Here is a 23,947-nt window from a genome sequence, read left to right on the forward strand (position 1 = left end):
ATGGGTTGGTACCTCTTTGGCAACGGTGTGCCAGTGAAGGTGGGTTTCACAAACATCCATCCTCTCCTGGTGTAAGAATTTGCACTTGTCGGGAACGAGGAGGGCATCACTTACAAACTCACCAACTGCAAGAAAGGAAAACGGCTTCATGTCATCCTGTCTGCATCCCAAGGGTCTTATCCCAGTGACAGTAACAAGGAAAGATGGGCTGAAAGAACTTCAGAGAGGTTATACAGCCATCAGAATGATGAAGTAATCAATCCAGGAAAGACTAGTACTTTTAGAATGTTGAGTCCTGCTTCCTTAAACAGCCAAGTTCCTTGCCACATTACCTTGATGGTTAAAATACTTCCTACATGTCTTAAGTGAAATTTTAACTTAACTAGTATGAATCTCTGACTGCAAATTAACCATACAAAAAATTGCCATTCAATTGCAACAAGGATTAAAAAGTGACAGATTGACACTGCCTAGGCAATCATTGAGAAGAATCAAAATAAATGATTGGACATTCTTTCTTGGACATTTTAATCTCTTTGTAAGCTAATAGAAAATTTAGCATTTTTCTACTTCCTAAACAAACAAAATCTATATATACACATATGTGTATTATTATTATTTTTAATATATGCTTAGTGTTTTTATTTTATTTTTTTTTGATCATCAAGAAATTTAATTAAAGTAATGGTTACTTTTCAAGTGTATGGAATCACAGAGGAAAACAGAGAAATTCAACTAGATCCATAAAATTTTACTTCTTAAAAAAATATCTGATGCAAATACACATATGTGTATTATATGTTTATATACAATACACATATATACACATACACAGAGAGTTTAACTCAATTAAATTATGAAAACTCCTTAGACTTTTGCTATATATATATTTTAAATTATATATCATGCAAACTATTTTTAGCATTGCTGGTACTTCAGATATAAAGATATTATTGATACATAAAGTCCTATAAGAATTCACATTCTCATAAGGGTGAAAGTTGGATAATTACAACATAATGTATAAGCTGTGGGCTTAATTTTTATTTGCTTTGCTCACTACAGTATCCCCAGCTTTCAGCATAGATTCTGCACACAGTAGGCAATAAATGTCTTGATGAATGAAGAAATTAAATGCTGTAGTAGAGATAAAGTGATGGGCCAACATAGTGCACATATCTGCTTGGGGTGTGCTGGGAAAGACCTCAAAATAGAAATAACATTAAAGATGAGTCTAAATGGAGGAGCAGGAGTGTGACATGTAGGAAATGAATGGGAAGTTGCAAGATGTAAGGACAGTATCTATCTTGTTTAACATTCTATTCCCAATCCATGGTCCAGTGTTGGCAAACATGACCATATTGGATGGATGGATGGTTGGAAGGATGGCAAAAGGAAACCTTCTGTGCAAAGAAAGAATAAGGGACAAAGCATATCTGTAGAAGAGGCAGAAGTTCACTGTGGCTGGAACACATGGTAAGTGGGAAAAAATGTCCAGAAATAAATAAGACTGGAGAAATATGGTGGACTCCAGTTTTAGAGTCTAAGGTTTTAGATGTCATTTTGGACGCAACATAGGCCAAAGGATATTTTAAACAAGAATGATGTGCTGAAGTTTGATTTTCAGGTAAACTCTTTAATCAAGTGAAGGATGGACTAGTGTTGTGAGACCATAAAAGCAGGGAGACCACTGAGTAAGGTACTGCAGTCCTTCAAGCAAGACATGCAAGAAGAGATTTAAAGCCACAACTACAAATGAGCAAGGAATACAAGTTGTCCACATATCAGAAAGACAAGAACAATTTTTTTACTTTCAGAGTCTGTTACATGAAATTTTCTGAAATGCTACATAAAGAGATAAATGTCCTAAGAAGGGCAAGAAAAATACTTTTCATTCCCTTTATATAAAAAGGGCTTGTGGGATCTTAGTTCCGACCAGGGATTGAACCCGGGCCCTTGGCAGTGAAAGTGCAGAGTCCTAACCACGGGACCACTGGGGAATTCCCTAAAAGGATTCTTTAAAACTCTCTTTCTATAAAGGTGCTTAAATTTTAGTCTGTTTCTAGCTGAAACATGTATGTCTCATGATATTTACATATTTATTTTAATAAATAATATTTAGATCAAAATCTAAGCAAATCACAGGGGATAAACAGTGTCATCTTGTCATTCCTCAAATCTCTGAAACAATCGATGGTGCCCATATCATCGTATTGTGAGTCACAGGGAATGCAAGAATTAATGAGACACGGTGCTCCCAAGGGCTGTGTGCAGTTGGTACTTGGTGAGGAAGGAACCCTTGAGTCCACAGAGTGGCTAGTTCTCCATGTGCATCACTGCATCTCAGCTCCACAACAGCTGTGTGATGGATCTCTTATAATATAAATCTCATTTCCCAGAAGCATGTCTAAGGCTGCCTACCTTCAGGAGATTATAACCTAGCTCCAGAGATAAACATTAAGTTATAAATTATAAGGAAAGAAATGACATAATACAAGTGATGTCACATTTTTCTTTTGCTTTTACGTAGAATACTGTAAAACAAAAGAACAGATAAAACAAACAAACAAACAAAAAACAAACTAAAACCCAGATGAGTTGGGAGAATGGAAAAAAAAAATCCTCATCCAAAACCAATATACCTTTCTCCAAGTGGACTCTTCATGGTTTCTCAGGGCAGGCAATCAACCATAGCAAGAGTACTTTATACCTGAGGCATCCCAATTTTCAAGGCCACAGGAGGCCAGAAGTGACCAGTGGCCTGAAGATGCTTGCCTGATTTATTAGCTCTGGTCTGTCAAGCCATACTGCCATATTTACAAATGTCCGAAATACTAAGCAATGTTTTTCTATTTTACAAGTAGTTATCTGGAAAGATTCAATGTCTGGCCCAAAGCTATTATATCAGTTTATGAGACAATCAGGAGAAGATATTGGATATTCCCAACTTTGTCCTGAAATAGTTCTTGTGGCATAAACTGGGTAATAGCTGCCAGACAACAAAGTGTCTTGTTTTACTTGACCTTAGGCCAACCTGCTGAGGAGTAGATTTTAATGCAAAGTCAAAGTCACTGAAAGATATCTACCTTGGTAAAATCTAATGTTCATCAAAAGGACACATACAGCATTAATTTATAAAAGGATATTTGATTTTTTTTATTTGAAAAATGACACTTCATTTCATAGTGTAAAGATGCTCTTAGGTTTCTAATATTGCACATAAGCCAAGAAATGTATGTCCCTCAAATGAGGTTGTTTTTGTAAAGGACTAATACTGGTTATTTCATAGGCCCTCGGGACTAATGGCAAAATAGAAAACTCATTGTACTCTAACATCAAAATAAAATTCAGGGGCCTCCCTGGTGGCGCAGTGGTTGAGAGTCCGCCTGCCGATGCAGGGGATACGGGTTCGTGCCCCGGTCTGGGAGGATCCCATATGCCGCGGAGCGGCTGGGCCCGTGAGCCATGGCCGCTGAGCCTGCGCATCCGGAGCCTGTGCTCCGCAACGGGAGAGACCACGGCAGTGAGAGGCCCGCGTACCGCAAAAAAAAAAATAAATAAAAAAAAATAAAAAATAAAATAAAATAAAATAAAATTCAGCAAAGACTGGATTTTACAACCTTGCTTATATTACTTTCAAAGCTGATAAAACATACTAGAATGTTACACATCAGAAATTTTAAAGTAATTAAACCACAAAAGTCTTTTAAAATTTTTTAAATAAGGAATTAAAGAGAAGTAGTAAAAATATGACAAATCCTTTTTCAGAAACGGGTTTAGTTTAACATGGTTTACGTACGTTTTCTCTCTTTTTAATTCTAAAAGCATTATTCTTAAAAACCTATGATATGACAGGGGATTATGTGGGAACTCTGCACTTTCCACTCAATTTTGCTGTGAACCTAAAATTGCTCTAAAAAATAGTTTTTTAATTTAAAAAAATCTGATAGTATATATACCTGGAGTTTCCATATAGAACCATGCACACTTTAATTTTTAAAACAAACCTTCTGTTTATTTGGTTTGATCCTCAGGTAAAAAAAAAATTTTTAACAGAATTCAAGTGAAAGAGACCAAAATAAATTAAGTATCATAATGAGATAATTAAGTATCATAATGTTTCGGCTAATGCTGAACTTTAGGAATTTGGCACCATTTAATCCTAGTGGTTCAATTCAGTGTACACTGTGCATATTTACTGATAATCATACAACCTGGTTTCTTGTTTTTAAAATTCACAATTTATATTACACACACTGCAATTGAAAGGGAATTTTCACAGCTAAGGAACAAGATCTGTGCTTGGCTTCTTAGCTAAAAAGTCTTGGCAAGGTAAACAATAATGCCAAATTCAGCTGGGACTCTGCAGGCATCAATCCACTGGCTCTTTGGTGGTCTTTGAGAGGACTGGCTTACTTAAATTACCTCATTTTGCAGATGGGAGGAAAATAATCCAGGTCAAGTGGCCTGCCCACAGAGCCAGCTGGCGGGGGAACTGACCTGAAAATCTGAATCTCTGGACTCTCCATCCAAGTGTGGTAACTCAACTTGCTGCCATTTAAAGTCTGTTCAAAATGGGTTATTTGGCTAATTCCCTTTGGCTTTTACAAAAGTGGATTCACTTTTGGACTACAAAATACTTCAGTGTTGTGATCTACAATGTGGTCAGTTTGACAATAAAACTGGATTTAAATTAGCTAGCAAGTCATGTGAAACAGCTGAAAATGCATTCTACTGCACAGAATAGAACACAGGATAAACACAGAAGAGAATGCATGACCAACAGTGGCTTAAAAACACGGTGGGATTATTTCTCTCCCGTAAGAAGTCTGGTATTGAGGCTGAAGCTGCTGCAGATGTTCAATGCTGCCCTCAGGGACTAGGCTATTCCTATCTTTCTGCACTGCTGTCCTTAGCATGTTAGCATTTGTCATGATGTCTTGTGGTCACAGAACCTTGAGACTTCATATCCAAGCTTCAGACAGGAACAGGAAGAAAAGGCCAAGAGATGAAGGTTTTTTGTTTGTTTGTTTTTCCCTATTAAAGCTTTGCTGTCTTACATGGGAGGAACATCTTTCCCAGCATCCACATCCTATATACCATAGTTATGTTATCTGGCACACTAAGCTGCAAGGGAATCTGCAAAAAGTATTTTTGGCTGAGCACACTGTCACCATGAATAAGAAAAAATCTGGAATTCTGTTCGAAAAGAAGAATTGGAAATGAATATTAAACAGGCAAGTACTATGAAATTTGAAGATAGGAATGTATTTTTCAATTTCTTTATGTTCCTTTTCAAGAGACAGATGATTCCAGGAAGAAGATAGAATAGAGCGACTAAAAACTAAAACCAAAGAGACTGTGAATCCATGGCACAGGGTGAAAAAGGGGGAAAGGATATCAGAAGAAAGAACAGAATTTCTCAAAACTGAGGCTGCTAAGTTTTTGAGAGTCAGAGTGGGATTGAACAGATTGATTAAAAAAGATCCCAGAACCACACATATGTTCTTCAAGACACAGAAAGCTCAGATGAATAAACTGTGTTTCTATGAATTCACAAAGACTAAAATGGTGTTGACTAGAAACATCTGAAGTCTTTGTATTTTGGCCCAAGGTGTAACCTCTCTTCCTTGTCTCTCAAGAGTTAAGGGAAAGGGGGCGGGAGAACATTCTAGCAATGGAATTCCTGAAAAATGGCAAAGCCTCAGTTTCCTTCCTTGTGCTATACTCTTCTATGAGAGATGAGATGTGGCCCAGACCTGGCTCTCAAAGGTAAGATTCAATAGTTCCAGTAATTCTGGACCCTGTGCCCAGCACTGGCCTAAATGCTTCCTGGACATCATCTCACATCACACTCAGAACCACACACCGAAGCAGCTACAATGATCTCACTTTATAAGAGAAGAAGGTGAGACTAAGATGTTACATAATCAGCCCAGCTCACACATGTAGTAAATGGTGGAGTTGAGAGTATGAGTTAATATTCATAAAGCACTCAACTCAGTGCCCACAACAAAGGGGCTCAATAAATTATTTTATTAGTATTATTACTAATACCTTTTCCCCAGTATGTCATCAACCACTAAGGCTTCTCATATTAATACTAATTATAGTTACCTAGAACAGTAACAGCTACTGAAGGCAATGGGGTTTTATTTTCATTACGCCATCTCTACCAAGTTATAGTTCTATAGATAAATGGTATTACATTTGAGTATTGCTTATGATGTGAGAGGAAAAAACAGTGGTCACTAGGGTGGGGTGGTATCCCTAGGACTGGGGAAGTAGGGAATCTGAGTGATCAGTGCTTTCACCTTTCGCACTGGACTCGCGTGCCCTGGCTGTGAGGGTGTTTCCTGAATCCCTTCCGGTGCTCACCGTCCTTCATGCACTAACTCTCCACTGCATACCTTCTATTTTTCCTTAGTGCTGGGAATACAGCAGTCGACTAAAGAGATGAAACTAAATGGGATTCTGGTGGGGAAAGATAAAGCCAAAAATAAAAGAGAATGTGAGATGGTAATGAACATTACGGAGATAAGGCAGATGAAGGGATAGAGGCTTTGGAGGAGGAGGGGGTAAAAGTTTAAGTAGTGTTCAGGGAAAGCCTCACTAAAAATAGGACATGTGAGTGAAGACCTGAGGAAGTGAGGTAACAAATCAACCAGATCTCAGAGGGAGGGACAAGTGCAAAGGCCCTGAGGCAGGAGCCTGCCTGGTGGGTTTACAGAATAGCAAGGGGACCAGTGTCGTCACAGATGAATGACAGACAGGAGGTCACTGAGTGGAAGCAGACTGCATGGGACCTTAAACATTGCCCACACTCTGGCCAGCACCCTGAGGAGCACTGGAAGACTCTGGCGTGGTTTTCTAAGTGACTTATTCTTTCCCAAGAGGGCAAGATTGGAAGGAGGAAGACCAGGTAGTGAGCTGTGCCAATGATCCAGGTGGGAGATGATGATGGCTTGGACCAGGATGATGGCAGTAGAGATGGTGGGCAGTGGTAAGAGTCTGGATACAGTGTGAAGATAGAATCTAAAAGATTAACTGAGGGGCATAAGAGAAAAAATGTCAAGGATCTAATGGTTCCATTCCAGGAGCTAGAAGATGCTTTATACTGAAGATGGCAGAAAACGATTGGGCAAGGCTCTCCTAATCTTTCCCAGGGCATGTGCAGATGAATAGAACATTCCAGATTCATGTGCTTAGTAACCTACACTACTGCATCCATGCACATCAAAGTGAGAACAGTAAACAAGCATTCACTCAGGCAATTTTTAATTTTACCATGTCAGACTCTTCCTCTGCTAACATTTTTATTGAATTTGCTCATTACATATTGATATTTTGTACCTTTCACATGTTAACAAATAGGCTGGGACATTTTTCTGGAAGGTATTTGTGTTCAAGAGATGGAAAGAATAGTTACAGAAGTACACAAAATACTTTTCAACAAACTTTTCATGTGATAGAACTGTTATGGTCTTTGCTTCAGAGAATGGGTAGTTAATGGGTTCTCAAAGAGGACATGGGACAAGGACAAATTACCCATTTGGAAAGATACATGCACCCCAAAGTTCATAGCAGCATTATTTACAATAGCCAAGACACAGAAGCAACCTAAATGTCGATCAACAAATGAATGGATAAAGAAGATGTGGTATGTGTATACATATATACATATATATATATATATATATAAAATATGGAATATTACTCAATCATAAAAAAGAAGGAAATAATGCCATTTGCAGCAACATGGATGGACCTAGAGATTATCAGACTAAGTGAAATAAGCCAGACAAAGACAAACACCATATGATATCGCTTATATGTGGAATCTAAAAAATATATATACAAATGAACTTCTTTGCAAAACAGAAATACACCCACAGACATAGAAAACAAACTTATGGTTACCAAAGGGGAAAGGTGGGGGGGATAAATTAGGAGGTTGGTATTAACATATACACACTACTATATATGAAATAGATAACCAACAAGGACCTACTGTACAGCACACGGAACTGTACTCAATATTTTGTAATACCCTATAAGGGAAAAGATCTGAAAAAGAATACATATATATGTGTATGTATATATATATATATATATATATATACACACATACACATATATACACACAAATGTATAACTGAATCATTGTGCTGTACACCTGAAACCAACACAACATTGTAAAGCAACTATACTTCAATTTAAAGAACAACAGGGCTTCCCTGGTGGCGCAGTGGTTGAGAGTCAGCCTGCCGATGCAGGGGACACCGGTTTGTGCCCCGGTCCGGGAAGATCCCACATGCCGTGGAGCGGCTGGGCCCGTGAGCCATGGCCTCTGAGCCTGCGCGTCCAGAGCCTGTGCTCCGCAACGGGAGAGGCCACAACAGTGAGAGGCCCGCGTACCGCAAAAACAAACAAACAAACAAACAAAAACCACCAAAAACCATGACTGTTGCTGTCACCAACATTTCACAGTAACTATCACCAGATAGCAGTGAGAACTGACAGATGGCAGTCTTCAGATCAGAACTGTTTGCCAGATGGCAGAAATTACATGAATCAAGATAAGAAAAAGGCAAAAGAAGTGAAAACTGAAAGTTTCCCCTAAATCCTCTCTCTAATTTTTTTCAAGTGAATGGAGCCCAGTCTCACGTACATACACAAATGGCAGCTTGTACTAGATAGAAATAGTGTTTGACCCAGGCTCTGAATAACACTGGTCTTAAGATGATGAAAACAGTGCAAAGGACATATGTTAAAAAGACAAGAATAAAATAAACGTTTGTTAGCAATTTTGCAGCTTTTTCAAAGCCTCACAAAGGTGTGAGTTAACAACTCTGATACTGCTCAGCAAGGGCACAATTGAATAATTGTGTAAATAGAAGGTGGATGTGGGGCCAGGTTTCCCACTGTTAGAGTGAGAATTTACAGATGAGCAAGGGGAGGAGGAAGAAGGATCCGTGTAATAATAGATTAGAGTTGGAGACATCAGGATGAACTGACATTTAGCTTAATATAGATACAAATGGTTAGCTATAGAAATATTCATACAAGAAGGACTGTACACAAATATGATGCCTCACTCTGACAGTTGAGAGGACTTAAAAGCAAAGATGTTCCCGTAGCAATGAGCACACCTGACGCCCAGATCTCAGTTTTTCATATTCTCCAATAAAAGGAACCAGAGCTCCTTAGAGGAATAATGGATTCTAGGATTGGGGCATAAAATATACAAGATGAGTTAGAGCATCTTGTGGAGAAAAAAATAAAAGAGGGTATTTCAAATAAGCACAGGAGCTAAATGAATGAGCTCCCGAAGGCCAAAACTGGAACAATTTGAGTAATAATATTTATATATAATTAATAAAGTAGTGTTAGATTATAACACAAAATATAAAATATTTATTTATGAGTCAAAATAACTGAATAAATAAATGGGTGGAAAGAGGCAAATTCTGCCTGTGCAGAATTCCAAATCATCTATGCCCTTGAGTAGGTGAGGCATAATGCTTTTAATTGTGGGCTATGCCTAGTGATTTCCTTTTGAAGAGTTCAATACACAATGGGGAGAAAAGAGCATCTTTACAGTGGAGAAACCTGACAACCACTACCCCAGCCACGCGATCAAAGTCAACAACAGTTACGTATCATGTTGATAATAGGTGCCCTTGAGGTGATATGATGAAAAGGACACTTTACCTCTCTAGTCTTTCTTCCAAAAACCCATAACCCCAGCCTAAGCATGAGAAAATTGCAACAGAGGGGCATCTAACAAAATACCTGACCAGTACTCCTCAAAACTGCCAAGGTCATCAAAAAGGAAGGTATGAGAAACTGTCATGGCCAAGAAGGGGCTAAGAAGACCTGGCAAGTAAATGTCATGTGGTGTTCTGGATGGGATCTTGGAACAGAGAAAGGACTTTAGGTAAAAACTGAGGACATAAATAAAGTATGAATAAAGGACAGACTTCATTAATAATAATGTATCAAAATTTGTTCATTAACTGTAACGAATGTACCATATTAATGTAAGATGTTAATATTAGGGGAAACTGGGCAAGGTGGTGTATGAGAAATCTCTGGGCTATCCTCTCAATTTTTCTATCTAAAACTTAAAGTAATGCCTACTTAAAAATATTTGAAGCTTCCACAACAAATTTTAATAAGGACATACCTATTTGCATCTATATCAACATTGTGGCCTTCAAAAACTGTCCATGAAATTACTGTCAACTGAAAAGAACTTGTGTTAAAAAAGATCTTTACTAACTTGGGTTTCTCGTCTATGGCATCTAAAATAACTAGACAAAGCTTAGTTTTAGATTTTCTTAGCAAATCTCTTTCTCAATAATTTGTGTAATGTGTGGCATTTAAGTTCTTTTAAAAATTTCAGAATATTCACACATATATCGATAATAAAGGAAATTCTCTGCCTTTCAAGTTTAACCTTGTCTCAGAAATGTAAAAGTCACTGATCACAGAATTCAATTCCTCTTTACAGATTAGGAAACTTAGGCCTGATCTGGTTTCTGTCTAGTTAATAACAGAGCCAGGTTCAACTTTGGGCCCTAAATCTATCGGAATGCTCACTATTTCAGCAAAGTGTTACAGATTCCACAAATTCTTTTTCTGGTTTTGTTTTTAATTTTTTTATTGAAGTATAGTTGATTTACAATATTGTATAAGTCTCAGGTGAACAGCACAGCAATTCAGATACATATATTCTTTTTCAGACTTTTCCCTTATAGGTTATTACATAATATTGAGTATAGTTCCCTGAGCTATACACTAGGTCCTTGTTGGTTATCTATGTTATACAGAGTCATGTGTATATGTTAATCCCAGCCTCCTAATTTATCCCTCCCCCCACCTTTCCCCTTTGGTACCCATAAGTTTGTTTTCTGTGTCTGTGAGTCTCTTTCTGTTTTGGAAATAAGTTTATTTGTGTCCTTTTTTTGGATTCCACATATAAGTGATATCATATGATATTTGTCTTTCTCTGTCTGATTTACTTCACTTAGTATGACAATCTCTAGGTCCATCCATGTTGCTGCAGATGACAATATTCCACAAATTCTGAATCATGCCTTCCTCACCAAACCACCCAAGATTAGTTAAGTTACATGTGTTTTGTCTGTTGCCCCTTTTTTTATTGCTTTATTACTCATATTCATGATTTTATTAATAGTGGGCCTTTTTATTACTCATATTTGTAATTATCCCAACATCAGTTAAAAGATGGAATCATGAAAATAATGGTTGTTAAATCTTTCCAGGTCGGGGGGTTCTCAAACTTTAACGTGCTTCAGAGTCACCTTGGGATGCTTGATCAGACAGTAGTAGATCCATCCCCTTCTGGCCCCAAGACATGGACCTGATCTGGGATGGGTGTGAAAACACACCTCCTCAGAGGGATTCGGATTCAGGTGGTTCATGGACCACACTTTGAGAAATGATGTTTGGAACAGGGCTTCTCAAGCTTTAACGTGTACCCGAATCACCTGGGGATCCTGTTAAAATGCACTTTCTGATTGGAAAAGTCCAGGGTGGGACTGATCCTGCTTTTCTAACAAGCTCCCAAGTGGCTGGATTCAGCTGTTCTTTCAGGTAGCAAGGTGTCCTTAAGATAATCCATTATAACTCATTAAGTGCTTTTTTTTTTTGAAGTTACAGGTTATTGCATTATGAAACACTTTTTAGAATGGCTTTGCTTTTTCTTTTTAATAGTGGTAAAATACACATAACATAGAATTTACCATCTTAACCATTTTTAAGTGTACAGTTCAGCCGCGTTAAGTACATTCACACTGTTGTGAAACCAATCTCCAGAACTCTTTTCATCTTGCAAAACTGAAACTCTATACCCAGTAAACAAGCCCCCATTTCCCTCTCCCCCAATCCCCTGGCAACCACCATTCTACAATACTTTCTGTCTTTATGGATTTGACTATTCTAGGTACCTCATATGAGTGGAATCATACTGTATTTGTCTTTTTGTGGCTGGCTTGGTCTGTCCCTATTCTGAAAAAAATAATCAAACCTTGTACACCTTCCTTCCATAAGCCTGTGTTCTGTCCCATAGATTAGTGACATTGGCACCATCTTAAGAATTGAGCACATTTTCACACATCCCTAAGAGCCAAGTCTCTCCTGTTTTGTCTTTTGTTTCTTTAATCCCAGAAGTTATCACAAAATAGGGTAGAAAGTGTTCTAGATTTGAGGCAGAGGGGAGGAAAGTAACTACACAGTGACTCAGGGGATGGAATGATTTCCATACGTGAAAACGTGAGGCGAACAAAGCCTCCCGGCCAAAGATGTTCCAATAGGATGAGGAACAAGAATAAAAATTAAAACCCAACATGATTTGGTTGAACTTTACTGGATCATCTCTATTACCACTGAGTAATTCTGAATACTCGTCTGTACTCAGTTCCATGAAGGATACAAAAGAACTGAGACATAATCCTGCACCAGAAGAGCTTTGAGCAGCCCTGTCCAATGGAAATGTAATGTGGGCCATATATGTAGTTTTTAATTTCTAGTAGCCACATTACAAAAGTAAAAAGAAATGGGTAAAATTAATTTTATAATATACTTTCTTTAACCCAGTATACCCTAGATTTTATCACTTCAACATGCAATCAACGTAAAAAATTATTACTAAGACAGTCTACATTCTTTGATTTTTTACCCCTCAGACTAACTCTCTGATATCTGATGTGTATATTCCACTTATAGCACACACCACTTTGGCCTAGAACATTCCAAGTGCTCAATAGCCTCGTGTGGCTAGTGGTCAGTACTAGATTAGCTTCAAATTTTAAAGATCACGAATATCTTTCAAAGAGTGATGAGTTGAACGTGGGCAGGTTGAGGTTAAGAGGGAAACTGAATCTAAGGATACGTGTCTAAACAGAAATAAACGTAAGATTGAATACACTGAGAAGACTATATACACAGTTCTATATGCCATCACAACACCATATATTTAATCACTGAAAGGGATATTCAATTTGTTACTACTGTTAACCCTAATTACCAGCAAAATGTCCTTCTTCCCTCATTTCTCTTTTTGCACTTCTCATATTATAATTTGTACTCATGAGCATGCGATTAATTCAAATGTGGAAATTTAAATAAGGTTTCCTTTACACCTACTCATTTTTAGCCTAGTTCAGTCTTCTACATTTTGAGAGATGAGGTAAAAAGCTGATATTATAGAGATATCCTGCTAAATTCTCTTTTTCATCTCTTGAAAACGCAAGTATCCTCACTGGCTGCTTTCTCCTAACACTTTCTTGCTTTCTGACATTAAAAAAAATCATAGCCTGATGGGTTTTAAAGATGCAATTTATTGGGGTTATGTATGGGGGCTTTTAAAAAGCCACATAATTGCCAACAAAATACCAATCAGGCTGATGCACGGTGAGGCAAAAGAACCACAAGCTATTACCAAAACCTTAAATTATACACAGAGGTAAAAATATACAGCATGTTTTGTCCACATACCTTACTCAGAAACCCATGTGTGAGGCAGGCTATAATCAAAAACAGGAAGAGGTGCTTTCACAGATAAACTTCTCAACAGAGTCGTGGACTGTCACTTTCAAGCCCCTGACTTGCTCATTCCAGCCCATCACCATCCGACCTTGCTCCAACAACCTTGGGCAAGTCTTCTTTTAAGGTCAGCAGCAACAAATGCATTAGTCTCTTCTCAGCCCTCAAATCAGCTGTCTGCTCTCTACCATATCACCTTCTTCCTTAAATTCTGTCTTCTCTAGGAACACTTGTCCTCCCGTTCTCTATCTTAAGCTAGTCATCCTTTCCCTCTCATTGACTCCGCTTTAACTCTGATTATAAAGTAAGACTCTGTCCTCGACCCTCTGCTAGTACTTTCTCACCCCTTAATCATGCCTAAGGATTCAACAGCCTCCTCTACTCTCAGTGTTGACCTTTCAGTCAACATTTCCATTCCCTCGCTGGACACTCATATGGAGAGCATTGCTTTTAGCAATCGTATTAGAATCAAGTACCAACTGACCATCAACTCCTGGAACTTTACCCAAAAAACAATAAGTAATTCCTCACTGGGTCAAAATCTATCTTATATGGAAGCAATATAAGGGAATAAAACCAACATTCAACTTTTTTTTCGCATACAATTCAATTTATTTGCTGTTTTACCACTTATAATTCCAAAGGCTTTAAAATAATACACTTTCTTAACTTGTTTATTGGTAAAATAACTTTAGTAGTTCCAATCAAGAGGGAGATCACACATTCTAACCCATCATGATGATGCAATATTTAGCTCTTCCTTGTAGCTGGAGCTCAGCAATTTGTTTCCTCTATTTCTGCTGCATATTTCCTAAACTTTATAGCATCTTCCTTGAATCTCTGTTACTTTGCAAGGCACCTTGGTTTTTGATCTCTCACAGTTATGTTCCAGTGATTTGTGAGAGGCTCTCTTGAGCTCCAATCCCTCCTGCTCAGCCACGGTATGTTCCTTTCAGAGCCTGCTGTGGCTCTGAACAGAGGGGTTCCTCAGTCATCCGGTCCCTTCACTTTGTAAACCACAGAGATGTGCTCGTATTCACCATGCTTTCATTGTACTTATTTCTGGTGGGTCAGACAATAAGTGGAGGAGGGAGAGAGCTCTCAGGTGGCACCCTGATTATCATACCAGCCTTGAGATAAAACCTTCCTTTGGAAGATGTCAGAGGGCCCTGTGGGCTAACTTCTTCAAGGAGACAGTCTATCTCATACATTCTAACAATTTCCTCTTCCGACTCAAGAGTCTTCTGAATCCTCAGGAAGCACAATGCTCAAGCCAGTGTTTTTCCTCAACTAAGAGACTGTCTTAACGTTTGAGAAGCTACTCAGGTCTTGCAGCTTCCTGCTTTCACAGTCTTCTTAACCTCTGCACACTTTTTGAAGTTCTCATTATACACCTCGTCAATCTCATCATTTGTGATTACTTCTTCTTTTGGTTTTTCCCATGATCCCTTTATTTTGCAGCATGGAGAGGATGCTCCACCCATGGAGGGCATCTGCCCAGGGGGTTTCTAGAGCTGTGCATCATTGGTACCACCAGCTCCTGTCACACGGGGTGGCCTTATCCACTTTGTTGACCTGGGCCAGCCGGGTAGGGGAGGGAACACACCCCTCAGAGTAGCTATTACTCTCTACCACTTCATCTTCATCCAGGTTCCTACCCTCCACTGACACCTGCTCTGCTCCCTTTCTACTGCTTTCTGGTGAAGGTTTAGGGGGATTTCTCAGACTCTGCATCATACCACAACATTCTACATTTTGAGGGAGCCCCAAATGGGGGCTGAAGAAATTCTACTTGGTTGTAAAACCCAGGTCCCCTTTCCCACTAAGCTATGCTTCTATTTTCTCCAGGAATATTTATCACTGATTTGTGTCCCTATCCCCACGGGTTGTACCTCTGCTCCACTCAAACTATCCATATTTCGGCAGATGTAGCTCAGATCATATCAGATGTAAAAATGTTCTGAAATTCTGAACTCCAGTAAACCATTCTCTGAGTGAAAAAAAATATATATCCTTCTAGTTCTCCCCTCCCCTTTTCACCTCTACAGCTACTAACCATGACCCCACATCCCGGACTCTTTATCACTTGCTAAGGTTAGCAGAGGAGTTTCACTACCTTCATTCCGTTTCCCTGCTGGTCTGGCCCAGGACCTTTAACACATTCATTCATCATCCGTGCTTACAACCAGCTACCACTCCACATGTTCATGATGCCCAGACTCGGTTGTTCCAGCCCACCTCTCTCCTAAGTGGGAGACCCCGAACACCCAATTGCCACACTGTGCTCCTTGAGAGCTTATTAAGCGTCCCTTCTGGATTCTCTTCTGTACAGACTAGACTTGAAATGTCTAGCTTCAGGAGACAATGGAGTTGTCTCCTAACACTCAGAGGAGTAAATGTTGCTCTATATTTCAGGAATGTTCTAATTCACAACTTCCCCCCCCAAAAATTATATCTTAAAAGCTGCAAAATTATTTAGGGCAAGAGGAAGTAGATAAGGAGAGAATGACGCAGAAAAAGGCACGGCATTTAACAAAAGAGCTAGCCAGGAAATATCTAGGATGTGGTATTTGGAATTAGTACAACCTTTTACGGGTATGAGTACACTGTTCTAAATTCCCAAGGCTTTGTTAAAACATAGAAAAAAGGATTAGAATTCTGTCATTGTACCCAAAACACTATCGAGGGGAGAGGGACACAATATCTAACAGAATCAGAAAATATAAGTATACATGATTCATCAAGCTCTTCAATAAAAACATGCTTTAGAAATTACCCAGTTCTACTGAGTCATGTTTCAAATATCATGTGATCATTTCAGTGGGGATGGATCCAGCTAAATTAGAATCTCTCCCTCTGTTACCACTCCACAGTGGACTTAGGAACTGCCACTCAGATTTGTAAACAAGGCTTAGCTTCATTACTGTCAATCAGTTTGCCAGGGCTTATTGTTCCTGAGAGAACTGAAATAACTGAATTTCTAGACTTCCAAGGAAGAGGGTCTGGGGCAGGAAATTACTACATTAAAGCTTATATATATATTCCAAAAGGTATATCATGAACTATTTGGAGAATTTCCCCTGGAAGATTCTGATCCTACACTCTAATCCAGTGTCTTATGATGGCTTCTAAGTTTGGCCCAACTGAGTTATCTGTCTACATTTGCTGAAACTCGCAACTACAAGCAAAGAAATTACTGTGAATCTCTGTGGTAATGCAACATAAAGCTCACATTTTAACAAATAAATAATGGACTTGATAATAAGGGGATACTGGAGTCTGTTTAAAGATACTACAAAAACCCTAGAAAAATCTAAGATCAGTTAAAAGATATGCACAATTTGAAACTATTGATCAGAGCCATCCTCAACAACGTAAGTATTAAAAACTATTTCTGTATTGACCAAATCCCCCGTGTCGTATAACAGAATGAGAACAAGGCTATTCTTGAACCTAGCAATTTTCTTTTTATCACTGCAACTTCAGTCATGGATGTAAATGAAAATTTCTGCTCACTTTGCTACTTTTCTGCTTGACTGAAGTTTGTAATGAAAACGTCTGTTCCTTTCCAGCAGAGTACAGGTGTCATTCCGATTTTACACAGCAGGCGGAGAGTGAATGCATTTGTTTAGATGCAAGATCATTTAAATATGTGTCACTACAAGTTACAGCCCACTATAGATGGGGCAGTTTAAAATTCTCTTAAGCAATAAAGTAAATGATCAAATGAAGGAACATTCAGGCTTCAAACATTTTCAGAATGGTTCTTCCCATCTGAACACAGCCAGGCCTGTGGAGCCCTGCCCTCCTCTCCTGGCTCTCCTCAACCAGAAAGCAGCAGAACTCTGCCAAAGCCCATTCCATTACCCAAATGTCTTCCGGGTAAACAGTCCAAAGTCACATGACAACTCTGTCTTCAGTTGACTTTTCCAGGGAGCAAATACTCTGAAGAGCAAGAATTCCAGGCATGCAGAAGCTCAGCCTTTAAATCAAACTAAATCTGAGCTAGTTTTTCAAAGTAAGGCCCTGGTGCAGAGAGAAGGCACACAAAACATGTTTGAAGAAGGCAAATCGCTCATTTCAGATTTAACATTTATAAATGAGGAAATTATATATGATTAAGGCTTTCAAATACAGGGGTAATTCCAAGGTAACTCTCATTCCAAATAATACAGTTTCTGTCTTTCACCCAAAATTGTAAAGATGACTAAAATGTAGACCAAAGGAAAATCATACTTAGAGTCTTCAGTTGTTTTAACCTAGAAATGTTCTAATTTTGGGAATATGCTGAGGAAAAACTTTTGATTTTTGGTAAGAATATTTGGTTATCAGAACCATCTAAGAAAAGTGTAAGTGATTTGCTATTTTCTGGCCCAAAGCAGACTTTCTAAAAACGCAATTAAGCTAACAGGTCACAGGATCTACATTATATAAGCTCAAGGTGACCCATTTAATGGCTTAATGTAGGGTTTACTCAAGGTCACCATTACATAAGGCAGGCATGTCCACCTTTCTCCCAGTCAAAAGAAGCATAAGGTCAGTTCCCCCTCTGGGCCTGACATCCTTCCCACTCATGCCATTACATGATAATTCTAGATGTTTCATTTTTGACTGATGTTTAAACTATCTGGATATCTCAAAGTCTTAGCTTTTAAATTTCTATAACAGGGAAGAAGTTGGCTACTTATATAAATCTTAGAAAATGCATATTTCAAAGGCCATATATAGAAGGCCATCTCTTTGGGAAGACAGGGCTGAGGTATTGAAAAAGCCAACTGCATACCAAGTAAATACAAAAGACACCTTTGATAACAGTTCTCAAGTGCATATAAACATTCATCAACTATAACCATAAGTAATAGGTGGTATGTGTGCTTTCTTGGAAATCTGAGCACTTGATAAGACCATCTTATTGTTCTTTAATCATTTAGGCAGCTGTTTAATTAATATTCCTATGCTGGGGCAGTTTTCCATGTTTTGCTTCCAAATGATTTAATTCTCTACTTCCAGTTACAAATCTTAGTACGAATGGAAGATATCCTCACAGCGTAAGATGGTAAATCCAACACTGAGATCACATCTATATAAAAAATATATATTTTGTAAGAAATTTATATGTAAGTCAAAATAGCTAAAAAATGTTTTTTAAAGTCAAATTTTAAGAGGGGATTATGCTTAATTGCATATCTTCATTTCTTTAAAAAATGTGAAAAACGAATACATGAATATTTCCTAAGAACTTAAGTTTGATTCATCTTATTCTTGCATACTAGTTGTCATTAACCCACAGAAAAAGCAAAATAAAACAAAGCAACAACAAAAGCCCTTGATGATGGTGACAGTCCAGCATGAGGTGTATTTTTGCATCAATAGCCTGATGCATTAAGCTCATTCAAATGCAATTAATTACTTTGCATGAAATCAAGGGTCCAGGAGATATTAATAAAAGTTGAAAACAATCCTACATTTTGCATGAAACAGATTTTTATCCCACATGATACAATAAACCAACAGAGAAAAATAGGATAGGCATATCCCATGCTCATGTGCTTTGTGTTTAATCTGAGACTCCTAAATTCACCAGTTATTGATAAGGAAATCTGGCATACATCTTAGATGAAATGTCCAGGAAAGCTAAGAGCCAACCATTACTCTGCACTCTCAGCTGCCTGCTCTTATCCTGCAGGGACAAGGCTAATTATCAAGACTCTGGGAGCCATAGGAAGTCTGTTGACGAGTAGGTACTTGGAGGCCTGGCCTGGATTTAATAACTCAGGATTCATCAAGCCAGGCCTTTGGGAAACCAATGCACTGATGAGGTTTCCTAGTATGTGTATTGTGAGAAAAAAAATAAACAACCCAGGAGGACTCATATAAACACCAATATTGAGAAGGCTGCAGAAAAATGAGCCAGAGGAAGAATGGGAGTCAGCAGAGAGAATAACAAAGGCAAGAGCATAATAATAGTGTGGGGAGAAGGCAGTGATCAGCAGGGTTAGATACCACTGAGCCGTCAAGAAGGACAAAAAAAAATGTCTGGGCAAAGAGCTCATTCACTCGAGTTGAAGGGATGGATACCTGATAATGGCGAACTGGAGGGAGGCGGATGTTGCAAAGATAAGATAGGAATGGCTGACTATCATATCAAGAAGCACAGCTGTGAGTGGGTAGAGCAAGGGTGGAAATTAAAGATATGGCGTTAAGTGATTGACCTGAGGACCCAGGGGTCTTTGATGAACAGGAAAATATGAGAAGGCTAAAAATTGCTGATACATAAAATAAAATAAAGGGTCTACTGACCAAAGGTCATTATGAAGTCAATCTCAGATACAGTGAAGTTAAAGAACCTACTGAAGAAAATATATGCACTGGTACCCATGACTCAATTGAGAATTTTGGCTAAAAATTTAAAATGAGAACAAAAATAGAAAAAGAAGCTAAAATTATTTAAATGGCAAAAACAGGATAACTTCTTGGCATACTGAAAATGAGCCTACTATATTAAATATGCTTAGATAATGCAGAATATCATAAGCCCCTGACTGACAATTCTGTTTTCAATAAAGCAAGAAGAGAGTCACATGACCAACTCATAGGAAACCAGCAACCTGGAGCTGATGAAGATATACAACAAAGAAGGAGATCTTCAGTGACAGCAGAAAAGAAAAAAATTCTCTCAAAGTAGTTAAGACTAAAAGGGGAAGATTTAGGGGAACTCCAGCTGGGTAACATTTTTGAAAATACATGTACCCCTAAATTAATAAATCAATAGGATGGCCCAAATTTTAATGTCATGAGAAAATATAAACCTCTAGAAGGGGAATAATTAACATCTACATATCAAGTACCTACTAAGCACCGCATTTACCTCATCATCTAACAAAGGCATTTCAATATGATAGGAATTAATGGTTAGCATACACATATATCATCCTACCTCTTAAGATACAACATAAAAATCTGAAATAAGTTTGTAGATTCCATTACCATTATAAATGATACTTAGAAGTGGGTTTCTGTTAAAACAACCCTTTATTATTATTAGACTTAAAAGCTAAAGATAATGAAACTGTCATAAACTAATCTAACGGTATGTTTTATGTCTGAATACAGATGCCTCTGGTAATACTGGTGTCAACCTTTGAAATAAAACAGCCAGTTATTTTACCAGCAAAGTGAGTTTATTCAGGAATAGCAGAGGAATTGCAGTTCGGGACAATCAAGCTATAGCAAATATCACAGGCAAGCCCAGCAAATGAAGGAGAGGAAGGTTACTTTATAGAGAAAGAGGAGGAAGTTGGGCAGGGCTGATCTAAGCAAAAGTCCATTGAAGGGAAAGGGAGAGTTCAGGGTGGTGATGGCTTCTCATTGGCTGAGTTGCAGAGTTTCCCATTGGCTGGGCTTGTTATTGGGCAAGGAGGAAATCTTCCTTCCTCCTGCTGGGGTAGTAGAGACCTTACTGCTCAGAAATGTAAAGCTGCCATGGGTGGTGTGTACATAAGAGCTCCCACTTCAGGGATGCCTGACTCCATTTTAAATGAGGTTTCTCTTTATTAATTTTTACACTGCCTTTAAACTAGACACATATAGATTAGACGCTTAATTTCCCAGAGATAAGAATTTAACGTTCTTTTATCCAGGTCCAAAAAAATCTTAGTTTCTACCTAATCTGAGATCCCTACATTACTTCTTGGTTGTTAAATAAAACCTGCCCTTCCCCTACTGATAAATGCTGGCATAAGTAAATGACATTTATTTCTGTAATCCTGGAGATTCTTTTAGGCATGTGAAATTACTGCTTTACGCCCTTTGCCTTCTCAGTGTTTAGGCTATTTCTTCTTTAAGATTTCCTTCCTTTTAAAGCATTCATCTAACTCCTCAATTCATTCATTCAGTATGCACTTATTAAGTACCTACTATGTGCCATGACATGCTTAAAGCTCTGGGAATATATTTCAGTGAATGAAACAAAAGTCCCAATTTTCATAGAGCTTACATTTCTGATAAAAAAACCCAATTATTTCCAAATTTACAAGCATTGCAGGAAGGGTTTCTTAGTCTTCAGGACCATGTATTGTTTATTCTCAGTATAGCTCTATGATTATTCTTTTCCCTCTTCAGGTCCTCAAATCCACTAACTGTAAAACTTTCTCCCAATTTACTACCCTATTATGGATCTGCTATTTAAATTCAAAACATGTTGAGGAGCTGTGTGGCCAAGTTACTACAGTTTATGGAAATATTACTCCAAAGTATAAGGAGTTTTTTCTCTAATCCAATATACCATCTATTAAAAGAACTGACATAATTAAAAGCTTAAAACCACATTGACTGTTCAGATATTTTTCTAGACACCACATAAAAGGAACAATCAAATGAATTTAATGTCTTTGCAAATAAAAATGTGATTTCTGTGCTATTCCAAACTTAATCAACCATCTTAGTTCTGTTCTAATTTTCCAACATTATGTACCAATATTACCGACACAAACTGTTGTCCCCAGAAAATGTTTTCTAATTCATCTCTCTTCATTTTCTCTACTTATGCCTTAGGATCCATACTATGCCTCATCCTCTTTCCAGAATCCTCTACTGTATGCTCCAGCCTTATCTCCTAGTCTTACAGCAATCCCTCATCTTACTCACAGAAAAAGTTCATACCATCCGGTCATAAAGCAAATTTGAAGCAAGGGTAAAAATGCTAGAGATTTCAGCAGATTTGTGGTTAGGAGAGAACTTCCGGGGGAGAGGAGTCGAGTTTTGATCATGTTGAGTTTGGGTCCTTGAACAAACACCTGTCACTAAATCAGCAGAGAAGATTAGCATGTTTCCAGAGTAAAAACAATCACAACTACAAACCTCTACAACATCTAAAACAGTAAAATTCTGCCCTGAATTCTGTAAAATAGGTATAAGGATAATTTTATATGCATATAGTCATAAATTATGCCCATGGAGAAGGAAACATCTTCTAAGGAAATACACAATACACAACAAGCTCCCCTCTATGAAATCACAGTTTAACTTTATCCAGCTCAAAGTTAGCTAAATAAGGACACCTCTAACACTACTTTCACTCGCAAATTCTAATCTTAAAAGAAAATTTCTAGGGGCTTCCCTGGTGGCGCAGTGGTTGAGAGTCCGCCTGCCGATACAGGTGACACGGGTTCGTGACCCGGCCCGGAAAGATCCCACATGCCGCGGAGAGGCTGGGCCCGTGAGCCATGGCCGCTGAGCCTGCGCGTCTGGAGCCTGTGCTCCGCAATGGGAGAGGCCACAACAGTGAAAGGCCCGCGTACCACACACACACAGAAAAGTTCCCAGAGTGAAAAGAGAACTTTGATGGAAGTCCCTTTCTTTCTTGATTCCCTACCATAATCACTTCTACTCAATCACATCAGGAAAAAAGAAAAGTCCATGACAAAAGACACAGCTTGAGGTTAAATGGAAACATTATGGTCCTTCATATTAAATTTATGTTAAAACAGCAAGCTAATGATTACCATGGTTACATTACGAAGATGCAACCAGGAAGCAGCTGTTTACTGGTCGGCACAGAAAAGTAAATATTTCAAGACCATCAGGTCTGATATGACAGTACCGATTCCAGATACATAGAGAAATTAAAAACTCAAAATAACATACATCCACTCTAGCTGATGTGTTACTAAATCTAAAGCCATATTTGCCCTTTTTTAATAAAGTAGGTGAAAATGTGACCATGTGAAATTTAAGTTACATGTGATTTTTTAAAATGTCTGGGATGTCAGCATCTGTCTGTCTGTCTCTTTATATATATGGAAACAATTTAAAGCAATATAAAAAATAAAAGAAATTAAACACAGAATATACTTTTCATGAATTTAACTGCTGTTTATAAAAGCAAACAGTAAATCATGGGGGTCATAATTTACTTGTATGGAAAATCCATAATAATCTCAATTAAAAAAATTCATATCCCAATATCTCTTGGAGAGAGCCACAATACATATATACAACTCAAATAGTGCTGGTATTTCACATAAAAATGGCAACCAGAGCAGCAGGTGATTCCTGAGTCTCTACTCATCTTTTTTATTATGATTGAATTATTAGCTTAAAAAAATGTTTTCTACTCTCAAAAATTCTAACCTCAGTTGCCAAAAGACAACATTTAAGTACCATGTGCATATACATAAAAGGAAAGAGGTATATATTCGATGCCAGCCTGAAAATAAGTAGTTAGATATAAATTTAAATTTAAAATAACATAATAGTATTTACTATAAATGAAGGAAAACACTAATGCTTTTAAAAAACTAATACCCTATTATAACCGACTACTCCCTCTTCCTGAAAATGATGCATAGCCTTTAAGGTCCTACCTTTAGGACTT

General features: G+C 38.0%; 1 protein-coding gene across 9 annotated transcripts in view; it reads right to left on the minus strand.

Annotated features, from left to right (window-relative positions):
• The window catches only part of APP (amyloid beta precursor protein), a gene marked incomplete at both ends in the record, with an annotated part of 277,334 nt that overhangs the window by 166,473 nt on the left and 86,914 nt on the right, over positions 1-23,947 (minus strand). For all 9 annotated transcript variants that reach the window (XM_079705528.1, XM_079705524.1, XM_079705527.1 and 6 more), the window contains one exon: positions 13-125. In XM_079705528.1, coding sequence (XP_079561654.1) covers positions 13-125 — 113 coding nt within the window. The remainder of the gene's footprint in view (positions 1-12; positions 126-23,947) is intronic.

The sequence above is a fragment of the Hyperoodon ampullatus genome, assembly GCF_949752795.1.
Source record: "Hyperoodon ampullatus genome assembly, chromosome: 5".
NCBI classification, from domain to species: domain Eukaryota; kingdom Metazoa; phylum Chordata; class Mammalia; order Artiodactyla; family Ziphiidae; genus Hyperoodon; species Hyperoodon ampullatus.